This window comes from Sphaeramia orbicularis, chromosome 12 (genome assembly GCF_902148855.1).
Source record: "Sphaeramia orbicularis chromosome 12, fSphaOr1.1, whole genome shotgun sequence".
NCBI lineage: Eukaryota > Metazoa > Chordata > Actinopteri > Kurtiformes > Apogonidae > Sphaeramia > Sphaeramia orbicularis.
Genome location: NC_043968.1, coordinates 3,769,610 through 3,783,608, shown reverse-complemented (window position 1 = coordinate 3,783,608; position 13,999 = coordinate 3,769,610). Strand labels below are relative to the sequence as shown.

Below are 13,999 nucleotides of genomic sequence, written 5' to 3'. Positions count from 1 at the left end.
TATTTTTCTTTAATTCGGAATGACTTTATGGTTGCAGCACTAACAAAATGTGTAAAAAAAGAAAGTGTTGTCCTCCTCAGACCCAGCTGTGGGTTTTCTGTCCACATTTGTGGACAAGAGTTTCACAACTTTACACCAAAAAAAAAGAAAAGAAAACTGTCCACCAAAATGATAAAAACTGCATCTGAAGAAACTGTTGAATCATCATGTTTCCAATGTAGACACTGATTGAATAAAAAACAAAAAAAGCTGGTACTTTGCTGACATTTTCTGGGTCTGAGGAGGTTAAACATTTCCATTTTTTATTTATTTTATTTCTTTCTTTATTTTTGACAAAGCTCCATGTGGCACCAGGTACAATTGAAGGTTGACCCAGCTCCACTCGGAGAGTGCTTTTGAAACTACATTACCCATGAATCACCGGGAAGCACAACAAACGTGCCAATACCAAACATTCACATCAATGAAGCCGGCATTTTAATCATTGCTGCGATATGAGGTATTCAGATTTTACCCTTTATATGTAATACATATATTTATTGTTGTTCTAGGGTAATTTCCAGTCGTTCTACACTTGGTGTTTGGAGGAGTTCATAACATAAACCTTTCGTACCCTACGAGTTAGCATTAGCTGTGCGCTAATATTAGCAAACATGCTAGCATTTAACAAACTGCTATGTGGTTAAACTACACGGCTCTGTAACGTTGTTAAAGTTGGTATTTGTGAGAACATGAAATGTGTGGTTTAAAGATAAGTTGTTGAGTTTGAATATGAGAACTATTCAATCCCAATTCGCGTTTTACCCTGATACCGTTAACCTACTCCGAACTTATGGTAGCTTTACAACCCCAAAGCATTTTATCATTAGCGTCGCACTGTTATATTTTGTGTCATCTTTTTCAAATAAGCAATTGGTGCCATACTTACAAAGTCCAGACACATTTTCAAATATTTCTTGATTAAGTCTGAGGCGCTAGCAAGTGTTTACACAGTAGCAGATAAGTGCAATATTTATGTAGGTACACATGCCCGGTACTTAAAGCATCCTACATTCCTGCATATTTTGGATGCAGGTGTAACATGAATGCATCAGTAACAGAAAACATTACATGACACTTGGTTTTCATATCGAGTCTAAGAAAGCTTTAACTCGGTACATTCAAACTATAGTAGCATGGCCGTCTTTACTTGGATAAATCAGAAAATAGCGAAGCAAATTGTGTCCAGTTAACATTACTCACATCTGTAAAAAAAAAAAAAAAAAAAAAAAAAAAACCCAAACAAACAAACAAAACAATGAGTTGTGTTGGAACGCACTTGTGTAATTTAGGTAGTAATGGAATGGTTTATTCAGTTGAAAGTCTGTACAAGCCTAGTCATTCTGTTTGTAACTATAGTTAGAGTGTCCTGTGAGTCTGTTTTCACAATGATGTGTTCAGATTACAAACCATGGGAACAAAGTATTCAGCAGCAGCAAATGTAGTTGTTGTGTCCTCTTAGAAGAGGGTGAATTAATTGAACATGACAATAGTAGGTTCTCATGAGCGCATACCCATCTCCTGTGTGCTTTTGTGTCTAATGGGGCATGTTGGTTGTCTAGTGGGATTCCCTTTTGTATGGGGGATTCAATGAAACACAGAGCTGCACATACAAACATCAGTAATTTAGAAATTGTTGCTGTTTGCATATCATTAAGAAACTGTTATAAATTGTAAAGTTATATGTGAGAATATTACCGTTTTATATCCATGAAGTTATTTTGATGGCTATTGAGTTAAGTGAGTATTTTAAACCACCAACATGTGTCGATAAATTCAAGCGTTTCAGAGATGAAGTCCACTAAAGTTAACATAAAAGCCTTTGGTGACCAGTGCTTATGATGGGACTTGATGTTGTCTGCTCTTATAGCTGAGCAGACTAATGATGAGGGGGCGATACACAGAGTCTATTCAGTGTCAGCTTAAATGAGAGACAGTGTTTCATCTGGAAGGTGTGGGTGGAGCTTCAGCCTCTTTGGCTGTTCTGTTTCTCAGTTGTCACCCACAGAAGTATCAACTGTGGATATCTCCATTTTTGGCAATAGGTAGGATTTTTTCATGTGTCAGATTTGTAAGTATTTTCAGCACTGCGTTCCAGTACTCAATATGAGCTTGAAGGAATTGCCACATTTTCTGTTTTTTTGATGTTTTACACCATCAAGGGTAAAAAGAGAAGTGACACCAAGAGGGGGGAGGAACACTGATCAAACTTGCTCAGCTGGCAGGCAGTGTTCCCCACCAATTATTTCTCCTTTGTTTGTTTCTTCTATTGAAGCCTGTGGTGGAGTTTGTTTTCACTGAGTTAGGGTTCATGTTTCATACATATGGTTCTTACAGGATAAAATCACAGTCACCATCCTTTGTTATTATGGGAAGGGATGGGATTGTTGATGCAAGTATATAACAATATATTGGCTATAGAATGAGAATATATAAAAATAAGACTATACATAGCATGTTTTATGAAAACATTTAGAATTCTTCAAGTAATTACTGTCACTGTCTGTAGTTAAATCATACTTTTTTACTTTTACTTTTTTTTGTCTGCTCAGTTACATTAATTTGCTGCATTGTTCTGTCATCTGTCTTTTTTTTATTTAGGTGTCGTTTCCTGTAGCCAGCTATGGCACCAGGGGACGTGGTGCCAGACCATGCCAAGCAACTGAAGTCCAAGGAGAAGCGTCCTGGAAACAGGGCCTCAAAAGCAGAATGTGAGCCTGACGGATCATTTGTCTTTGAGGCTCACGAGGCTTGGAAGGACTTCCATAACTCTCTCAGGCATTTCTATGAAGTGGGAGAGCTCTGCGATGTCACACTGAAGGTTGGACTATATTTATGCTTCATCTGACAATAGTTTATTCACAGATAGTATTCACTGATGCCAGACTGAAGGGTCTACATTTGTCAAAGTCAATGTAATAGCCTGTTTTTATTTTTAATGTGGTTAAAGACAAAATAGACTGACGTCTTTTTGGTGGTTCTATTTTGTTTTTAAAGTTTATTCATAATGGAAGTGTATGTTGTGAATGTGTTCTGTGATCCTCTCTGCCCATAGGTTGGTAGCAGACTGATACCATGCCACAAACTAGTACTAGCATGTGTTATCCCATACTTCAGGTGAGTCCTGTTTAGGTTTTAGTTGTCATTGTTAATTAGACATAGCATAATCCCACTTATTCAGAAACTTTGTACAGTTCAGATGGGCTGTGTAGATATATACGGAATGTGTAAACAACCTTTTAATTTCATATATTCATTTATGTGTATTTTTGTGACAGAGGTTGTATGAGATGGTTGCATTCTAAGATGTTAATGTAGACCTTATTTGTAGAAAAAAATCTTGCCTGACCCTTAATTACAACTGTCGGTCATTTATCACAGAGCTATGTTCCTGTCGGAGATGTCTGAGGCCAAGCAGGAACTGATAGAAATCAAGGACTTTGATGGTGATGCGATTCAGGATCTGGTGCATTTTGCATACTCCTCCAGACTGACTTTAACCGTGGACAATGTGCAGCCACTGCTTTATGCTGCATGTATCCTTCAGGTAAATAAAGAAGCAAAACAAGCACTGCAGAAATCGAATATGTGTATACTAGGGATGAAATGATGTGAAAATTTCATATCACGGTTATTGTGACCAAAATTATCACGGTTATCATTATTATCACGATATTGTTGAAATGTGCTCAAAATGTTCAAAAATGTCTTGTCTTATACACAACCTGAAATAATTTAACCAAGTTGTATTTTGAAAAAAAAAGAAACAAAAAAACCCCCAAGTAAAATAATAGGCACAATGTACTGTCTGTTGCAGAAACATTCAAATATTAACATGTAAACATCAAACATACAAATGTGCACTAAAGATGGAACCTTATAGACACTGTTTGACCATTTTCCAGATCAAGTTTGTGTTGAAAGCGCGGTAATCAAACACAGTTATCATGATATTTAGAATTTAAACAGTAATACTAACCGTCAGGAATGCGGTTTATCATTATACCGGTAATCGTTACATCCCTAGTGTGTACATGTATAAACTGATGCTGATGTAACACTTCAAAATGACAGAGAACTGATTTTAAACTAAATACACTGGGAAAATCAGTGAAATTGTTTGTATTTCTGCCTGAATGTTTTAGGTGGAGCTAGTAGCAAGAGCCTGTTGTGAATACATGAAGGCCCACTTTCACCCCACAAACTGCCTGGCAGTTCGTACTTTTGCTGAGAGCCACAATCGTGTTGACCTGATGGACATGGCCGACCGCTATGCCTGCGAGCACTTCACAGAAGTGGTGGAGTGTGAGGACTTCACATGTGTGTCGCCACAACACTTACGCACACTGTTGTCCTCCAGTGAGCTCAACATTCACTCTGAGACACAGGTGTACAATGCAGCGGTGAAATGGCTGAAAGCAAACCCACAGCACCATGAGGCCTGGCTGGACCAGATCATGTCTCAGGTTAGAGAGTCTATCATGAACCATCAGAACGTCTTTCATGTTTTCAGTGTCTGTGTTTGTGCACATGGAGTAGTGTGTCCTCTTAGTATTTGACCTGTTTTACGTGATCACATAAATCTGGATACATAACTGTGTGTAAAATGCAGACTTCATGTATTTACATTATGTGACCTCTTTTACGACCACAATTTATGTGCTTTCTTCAGGTGCGCCTCCCTCTGCTTTCGGTAGAGTTCCTGACAGGAACAGTGGCTAAGGATGAGATGATCAAAGGTAACCTGAGTTGTCGTGATCTATTGGACGAAGCAAGAAACTACCACCTTCACCTCAGCAACAAAGTAGTGCCAGACTTTGAGTATTCAGTCCGCACCATCCCCAGGAAACACACTGCAGGTACCACTCATGTGGTCATGTTAGTCTTTGAACACATTGCTGCTGGTTTTAAATGACATTTGTACACATTTTCAACAGTTGTTGTTATTAAAACCAATACAACTGTAACACTGTTAATCCTTTATGTGGAAAAAGCATAGTGAACTGTTATGTAAGGTATAAATCTTGATAAATAATTAAAAAAAAAAAAAACAAGCTAAGCAAAGTTTTAACAAAGACGGTCAATAACATGTTCAAATGTTATGAATCCTTTGGAAATTCACTTACATTTGTAAGCAGCCTTCAAACTATGAGTGTTATTTGTAATTTTACTACTGTAACAATTTTATTTATATCTTTTATGATGCTGTTATCAAGAGTTAGAAAGTTATCACAATAACATTAGTCAATATCTTATAAGGATTTATTTATATTAATAAACATGTATTATAACCTTAAAGTGCAACAAGCAAAGATCTTAATTATGTAGGAAAATGGATGTAGGACAAATAAAATAAAGAAAGTATATATAAATAAATAAATAAATATGTCAGGGTAGAGACTGCGATCTGGTAGGATCGGCGATTCTACCAGTAGAAACTCCGATCAGAGTCTCTGACCCTAACCCTAACCCTAACCTGATCGGAGTTTCTACTGGCAGGATCGGAGTCTCTACTGGTAGAATCACCGATCCTACCAGATCGCAGTCTCTACCCTGATATATATATATATATATATATATATATATATATATATACATACACACACATATCATAAACACTTCAGTGACGTTTTAGAGGCATTTTTGTTAAATTATAGTTTGGTTTGAAAACACAGAAGGTTATGTGATCTGTAACAGAAAGAAGTCAGTTAAGCTAATGCACAAATAAATATATAGATAGTAATGATAACTTTGACAGTTTGAGGTTAAAAGGTTACAGTTATGATGGTTCACAGACATGTTTTGAGCCTTCTGCATTTAAGGAAGAAATGACCCCATTCATTCATTGATCCATTCATGAAAATGGAGTTATATTATATATTGTCATAAAAAGAGCATCTTTACGTAACTCTGTCTTCACTAATACTGATGCTGTATTTTTATCACAGATTCCACAAAGATTTTTCGTTACTGACAAAGAGAGAAAAGGAACAGAATTATGCATAGCATAATGAATTGTTTTAAGTAAAATACTAAAAGCTTAAAAAGTTGTATTGAAGATAAAACATTTTAAACAGCAGTATTCAGAAAACAGTTAGCAATAGAGAGGGATTTTAGGTGGATATATGTATCAATTTAAAATCATGGATAAGTCCTGAAAAAAATTCCTGCTTATTGTGGTTTTTTTTTTGGGGTTTGTTTTTTTTTCTTCTTCAACCTTTATTTAACCAGGTTGGTCCCATTGAGATTGGGGATATCCAAAACGACAGTGATACAGTGACATAATTACAGTTTTAAAATAATAAAAGCATTTGCAAACACAGAAAAAACATATACAATCAGTGGAAACATTTACAGACCAACAGCCTTGATTCCACAGTTTTAACACTTTTTAAAATCAGTCAAATAAATCAGTGATTTGATGATGTGTTGTCACTGTTTTGGTATATTTTTAACACACATAACTTGTGGGTGTGTGAGGCATAAAGTATATCATGTGTACCTTCACTACACTGCCTGGTTTGTTCCTTCCAAACCTTTCCTCAGGGGTTTTGTTCTGCGTGGGTGGCCGAGGTGGTTCTGGTGACCCATTTCGCAGCATCGAATGTTACTCCATTACTAAGAACAGCTGGTTCTTTGGCCCTGAGATGAACAGCAGACGCCGCCACGTGGGCGTAATATCTGTAGGAGGTAAGAGGGTCTGAGGTTGAGGGATGAAGGGGTTTATAAATAAAAGCCAAAGTGAAACAGTCATTTGTCATCTGAGACTGAAGAATGAATTGAAGAAGTCATTCAAGAATTTCCGTTCATGTAATTGTGACTGAAACTCAGACTTTAAATTGACATTTAAAATAGAATACTTGGATATGCAAGGATTTCAACGTGGACATTCTGTGGCTAACAATTGTCAGATATCACATTTACGTTCAATGTTTGCTTTTTTAGGGAAGGTTTACGCCGTTGGGGGCCATGATGGTAACGAACACTTAGGAAACATGGAGATGTTTGACCCCCTCACCAACAAGTGGATGATGAAGGCCTCCATGAACACCAAGAGGTGCAGTGACGTTATATTTACACCAGTGACTGTTTTCTGTGAATGAATGATCTTGAAACTTTTTAAAAACAATATTCATCTGCTCAGGTCTCCTGTTGTATTGTTATACAGTATGGTAACAGGAGCAGTAATAACTGAATACTCCATATGCAAACATATACACACACATATACTTACACGTATAACCTACATATACATATACATTTGCACATATATATATACATATGCATATTCATATACATATACTTTAATAGTTGCAGCTCTCTAATACACATTGACATGTAGATAAACAGGAAGTCAAACAAAATTCCTGATGAAGGGTTGAAGCCGAAACACGTTTAAGTGTTGTTGTTTTTAAGGTCTACACGTGACCATGCCGTGAGAATAAAGGCATTTGAATGCTTCAAGAGCCTGCCTTGGAGTTTTCCTCCTGTTTATCTACTTCTTCCCTTTTCCAAAGAGCACCTCAAACAAACTGTGTTTTGGGTCCTAGAAGCATTCCTTCCAATGATTTTTTGTTACATTGACATCTCCTGACCCTTAAATTCAGTATTGCTGTAGAAAAATGTAAATACACAGAGCTATGAAGAGGATTGTCTAGTGACCGTGTTCACCACTAAGCTGGACAAAGTGAACTGCAAAATAAAATGTAACCGTTATACTGACAGTCTGAAATCCTTCATACTCTTCTTAAGTTGAGAGCTGTCAGTTTTAGAGATGTGGTTTTTACTCTGAAGTCTAAGGGATTTCTTGTTAAAGTGAAAACTGTTTCACTCAGGCCCAAGGAAGATCATTTTAGTCAAATATGCTTTTTGAGCTTGAATGTGTGTTGTGCAGGAGGGGCATAGCCCTGGCAGCCCTCGGTGGTCCCATCTATGCCATTGGAGGTCTGGACGACAACTCCTGCTTTAACGACGTGGAGCGTTATGACATTGAAAGTGACTGCTGGAGTGCTGTAGCCCCCATGAACACACCTAGAGGTGGAGTGGGGTCTGTGGCGTTGGGGGTAAGACTTTAGCTGTCCCCCGCATATGGAGTCTGTGCTGCAAATGGCACTGCTTAATCTTCCGCTCTTTACCACCTCGTCAGAGTTTCGTGTACGCAGTGGGAGGCAATGACGGGGTGGCGTCGCTGTCCAGCGTGGAGCGATTCGATCCCCACCTCAACAAGTGGACAGAGGTCAATGAGATGGGCCAACGCCGGGCTGGAAACGGAGTCAGCAAACTCAACGGCTGCCTTTATGTAGTGGGTGAGAGACGCAAACATACAGGTCATACTCGCCCGGTGCACGCCCATCAGTTTTATACACAAATATGCTGATCATTACAGACAAAAGTTCAGCTTGTAAATCTGTCTGGTTACTGATTAGCAGTGAGTGAGGATGGAACGTTTATTGAACCACTTGAATCTGCAAAGTCATTCCAGGTTTATTATGTTTCTACCTGAAGCTCTTTGGTTTTATATGGATACATTAAGTCTTCTTCACACGTATTTGTTTTTTACCTCATTGTTTATGTTTTTATTGTCTACTTTGCAGTCATTTCAGACCAGCTGGCATCCTGTATGAATGGGATTCAGCTGTTTTCACAGAAACATTAGACATATTTACAAGGTTCCCATGGGGTCTTAAAAAGTCTTGAATTTACAAATCTGCATTAAATACCTTGAAAAAGTCTTTAAAATGTATTTAATTTGATATGGTAGGTCTAAAGTTATGCTGCCATAAACTTGTTCACTGTTTTGTGTTTTTAATGTGTCTGGGAAATGTCCAAACTAGAAAGAAAGTAACGTTAGTTGACACAGTTCAATTTGAAATTCCCATTGAAAATGAGGAACCAATTATCGCTAACTGTACAGCCCCCAGTGAGAAATGACCCAGAACAATGGGACTCAAGGTGTTAGAATAAAAACATTTTCCTATATTCTAGGAGTCATTCATTTTTGCCAGTATGGCTGTGAAATGGGCATTAAATTCTGTTTGAATTAGTCGTAAAAAGGTCTTAAAAAGTCTTAAATGAACTTGTAGAACCCTGTATTTAAATGCCAGTCTTTTTCTTCTCCTAAAGGTGGTTTCGATGACAATTCCCCCCTAAGCTCTGTTGAGCGCTTTGACCCACGAATGCACCGCTGGGAGTACGTGTCCGAGCTGACCACTCCACGAGGCGGTGTCGGAGTAGCCACCGTAATGGGCAGAGTGTTTGCGGTCGGAGGGCACAACGGAAACATCTACCTGAACACGGTGGAGGCTTTTGAGCCTCGAATGAACAGGTTAGGAGGCAACGAGACGATGATTGAATGTGTTAAAAATCCAGGGTTAAAGTTGGAGGTAAGTGACTATATGTCATGTGGTCACTGCACTAACAAATAAAACAGATTTGAAAAAAAAATTATAACCTTTATTTGAGCAACATCAAGTGACAAGGAAACTTATGCACAATAATATACAATATTTACATTAAGTCATCATAATGTGGGGGGAGGGAGGGGGTTGGGGGTTAGGATGTAGGCTACAGCATGGAATGTGCAAAAGAAACAAAATGAATGACAGAGCAGGTCGTACAGATCCATGTCCTGTCGTGGTTGAGTAAATGTTTTGTGTGTGGTGTGAATGTTATTATGTGGGCTTTTCAAAAAGTCCAGGGTATAACAAAAGATAATCATTAATTATCTGAAAATAAGTGAGAAGAAGAGAAAGGACAGAGAGAGAGAGAGAGAGAGAGAGAGAAAAGGAGGAAAACGGGGGTAATGAAAATAAGTAAATAAATGATAATAACCAAATGAGATGAAAAGTAAATAATACACATTTAAGCAACAAATCCATTTGTGTCTTTCCTAAAACTTTTGCCTGTGACTGTACATTTGAGGCAGACACAATGTAACCTGATCACACTCTCATGTGCTAAGCTAATGTTAGTTGGACTGTTTTGAGGACAGACAGACCAACCAATCAATGCTCAAAAAAATTTTATGAAGTATCTGTATGCGTAGAACAAATCCAATTCATTTGTCTTTTTTTGTGAGATGCAGATATTGTGGAGGTTCATTTTTGTTTTTTTGTTTTTCTTTTTTGTTTATATTTTATTTATTCTTATTTCACACTCTTTTATTCAATAATGTTAGTTCCTTTGTTTGGATTGAACTCAAATCCTGTTCTGATGTTAGTTGTGAACTAATAGAATCTGAACATTTGAACAGGATCTGAAACTGGAATGTCTGTAAAACAGAATTTCAGTTTGAACACAGTTTGAACATTTGGTGATAGAACATTAGATCCTGTTGGGATCGAATACAAATGTGTTTAGGATTTGGGCAGATTTCTGCTGGAATTCAGTTCTTCAAGGAAATAATCATTTAAAAAAAAGAAACCAACAAAAAATTGGCTTTTTAACAGTATCATGATATATTGTGGTATATCGTATCATGATCCTAGTATTGTGATTTGTATCGTATGGCCAGATTGTTGCCGATACACAGCCCTAGTGTTGATGATGGACTGACTTGGCTCCCGTTAAAGGACATTGCTTGTATGTGTCTGCTTTGACTTCCTGTCGGTCCTGTAATGTGCAAAATAACACAATGAAGAACACTCTCGTTTTGTGAAGACAGATCGGTTTAGTAGTGACTTCTGTGTGTTGTGCAGGTGGGAGCTGGTGGGTTCGGTGTCTCATTGCCGAGCCGGAGCAGGGGTGGCGGTCTGTTCCTCCCACGTCAGCCAAATCAGGGACGTCGGTCAGGGCTCCAGCAACGTGGCCAACTGCATGTGACGGCCCTTCCAGGTCCCAGGTGACCGTCACCACTGAATACCGCACAAGCACACAACACGAAGCACACTACCAGAGCATGTTATTTGGGCAGATGCTCTCTGAACATCAGCCTTAGTCTGTTACAGATGGATTCCAGTCAGTCGCAGACTTTTATGGGGATCGATTACGTTTGAAGCGCACATATGACAAAGCGGAAGTCTCCTCTGAGCTGTCTTACAAAATACGTTCCCCCGTATCTCCTGCTGGTGTCTTTTGCAATCAGTAATATAGAATTTTGTACTGTATTTACTTTTTGTGGCTGCTTTGATGTAACATCAGCTCTTAAGGGAAACTGGTAGTTAAAGCTTGTATTTAGTACTAACCTTATGAGAGAATGAGGTGAATTTAGAAACAAGCTAAAGTTATTTTGAAAACGGACAGTATAGTGTAGGAGATCTCTGTATTTAAGGCTTTTTCTGGATTATACTTTGTTCTCAGCAGCTCCTTTTTTATAATCTAGACAGGTTTGACAAATCAGTCGTTTGTATAGTCATGCCTTTTTGTTTCATTGCAGGGTGTGCACCGAAATATTTTCACACATGATCTAAAATGGCTTAGTTTTGAAATGAAGAATCCTAGACGCCCTCAGTGCCATCAGGGTAAGAAAGGCACTTATTATGTTTTTTTTAACGGTGCATTGTAAAATTATTCGGTCAAGGGGCTGTGGCTGTACTTTGCTGGAAAGGACCCTTACAGTTCTACCTGAGTTTCAACCCTATTTGTGTTTTGAACAATCGTCGAAGGCCGGGATTTACCTGCTGTCCGTGCCAAACAAAAATCCTGGATCGTCGCCGTTACCTCCGAAGAAAAGGCGTGATGACTGTATGACATAGGCGAGGACTTACCACAGCAATATGGTGCACCTCCTTAGTTCCTTTTTTTAGTTTTATGATATTGTATGCGTCAAAATATGTTGAAAAAGCCAGGGAAAGATTTTCACATTGGAGATGTGTGTTTGACGATAGCTGGACTGTCAGAGTGCTTTCCGATGCGTCTCCATAGATGGTTCTGTTATATTTTAATATATGGACCTTTTGTATAATAAAATAGGTGTATCTTTAGTATTACCCTTTACTACTCTATCTTATTCATTGCCGTGCACTATTTTCCTAGATTTAGATGTGAAGTCCTGAGTATATTTTTGTCCTAAATGGAGACTCTCTTGTTAAGTATATGTTGTAAAAGATGTTTATTTAACACATAATTAATTCTATCATATATAAGAGAAGTTTGATCATCCTCAGAATGGGCTGACAGTGTGAGAACTTTAAAATACAAAATACTATCTATAGTTTATACTAGAAAAAATACATATTCTACAGTATATTGCACAGTTTTTGTGATATCAGTATACTTGCTAGTGCATATGATCAACCTGATTCTCATTTTTACAACAAAGTTTGTTGCAAATGAGACTTTTGTAAAGTTGTATTTGATGTTTATCTTCCTCCTTTTCACTGCTTCCATCTTGTGCTTTTTATTTACACTGTATTGGTATAAATTGATAAATAAAGTTGTGCAAAGTTCACAGGTGGGATTTCTCTCTGCTTTAACAAATGTGCATTTTACAGGGTTTGTACGGGTGCTTGGAATCCTTGAAAATGCTTGAATTTCAACGTTGTGTTTTCAAGATCTGAAAAGTGCTTCAGTTGTAGTTTAAGTGCTTGAAGTGCTTGCAGTTCTAACTCTGTGATGTGATTTATTTATGTTTTTAGTCCAACGGTCTGATGAACTGTTGGTATCGGTGGGTGTCTGTCCATCGTCTGTCCGTAAAACAGATTTTCAGGAATCTTCTTCTCCGAAACCATCAGTCAGAATGACTTGATATTTGTTGTGGAACATCTTTGCGGTAAGGTCTACCAAGTTTCTTCAAATAATTAAGAAATATAGATTTTTGAATTTTTTATGAATTTTTGGAATTTTTAAATCAGCCATTGGTTTATAATGGAACACATTTCAAAGTGCTACAACTTAAGCTATAAGTTGAAGATATTGATACAGTTACTATTGGTGATAGATAGGAAGTCACATATGGGCTTTCATTTGGTGCCATGACCTTTGACCTTGAGTGACCTTGAAAGGTCAAACCCAAATTCATCTATGTCCAGCTTTCTAGAAACTTCTTCTCCAAAACCATCAGCCAGAATCAATTGAAATTCATAGCAGAGGTTTCATGAGGTAAGGTCTACCAAGTTTGTTCAAAGAATTGAGAAATATTGATTTTTGAATTTTTTATGAATTTTTGAACTTTCAAAAGTCCCCATTGGCTTATAATGGGACACGTTTCAAAGTGCCATAACTTCAAAACAGTTGAAGACATTTGATGTAGTTACTACTGGCGATAGGTAGGAAGTCACAAATGGCCTTTCTTTTGGTGCCATGACCTTTGACCTTGAGTGATCTTGAAAGGTCAAACAAATGTGAATTAATGTGTTTACATATGCCGTTGGACTACAGGACCCTTGGTCCTATTTTTAATATTAGCTCTACCAGGTTAGATGTCAAGCCAAAGCTACTCGCAGAGAGGTGTTACATTTAGAAAAATAAAACTTCATGTCAAAAAAGAAAACTGCCAGGTGTTCTCAGGTCGACTCCAGATACTTTTTTATCTTAATCTTTGTTTCGGTGCGAGTATGCCTGAAGGACGCCGAGTGGCTTCCCCTTATTTTTTTGGGATAAAACTTTGTGTTCTCTTTTAATTTTCTAAACTTTTTGCTATTATTAAACACATTTTTTGTTATTTATAGCATAATACAATGTCCATCAATGTGATAAAAAGTGAAAAATATAATCATGAGTATATGTATTCCTGTAGGTGTATATTTGACTCCAGCGATAAGGTGCTACGCTGGAAACATTTAAAATGACCCTTAAAGTTTGTTTATGTTTATGTTTATGCATTTGGCAGATGCTTTTTTCCAAAGCGACTTACAGGGGAAAACCAATTAAATCACTCAATCAAATTTTATTTATATAGCGCCAGATCACAAAAAAAGTTCTCTCATGACACTTTATATATAGAGTTGGTCCAAACCAGACTGAAGCCAATTTACAGAAACCAACAGAATCCTCCAGGAGCAAACACTAGTGATGGTGACAG

The 13,999-nt window shown here is 37.6% G+C and overlaps 1 protein-coding gene across 1 annotated transcript; it reads left to right on the top strand.

Annotated features, from left to right (window-relative positions):
* Positions 1-410: 410 nt before the first annotated feature.
* Positions 411-12,427, top strand: klhl8 (kelch-like family member 8). The gene is made up of 12 exons (XM_030149718.1): positions 411-499; positions 2,641-2,860; positions 3,095-3,156; positions 3,421-3,586; positions 4,185-4,505; positions 4,712-4,898; positions 6,586-6,729; positions 6,985-7,096; positions 7,934-8,102; positions 8,186-8,345; positions 9,163-9,364; positions 10,737-12,427. The coding sequence occupies exons 2-12, from the start codon at positions 2,663-2,665 to the stop codon at positions 10,858-10,860; spliced, it is 1,845 nt and encodes a 614-aa protein (XP_030005578.1). The 5' UTR covers positions 411-499; positions 2,641-2,662; the 3' UTR covers positions 10,861-12,427.
* The last annotated feature ends 1,572 nt before the right edge of the window (positions 12,428-13,999 follow it).

Bases quoted from the DNA above. Each gene is read 5' to 3' on its own strand.
- klhl8 (XM_030149718.1), top strand. From the start codon at position 2,663: ATGGCACCAGGGGACGTGGTGCCAGACCATGCCAAGCAACTGAAGTCC. The intron at 2,861-3,094 runs GTTGGACTATAT...CTCTGCCCATAG, and splicing joins TCTGCGATGTCACACTGAAG to GTTGGTAGCAGACTGATACC. The intron at 8,103-8,185 runs GTAAGACTTTAG...CCACCTCGTCAG, and splicing joins TGGGGTCTGTGGCGTTGGGG to AGTTTCGTGTACGCAGTGGG.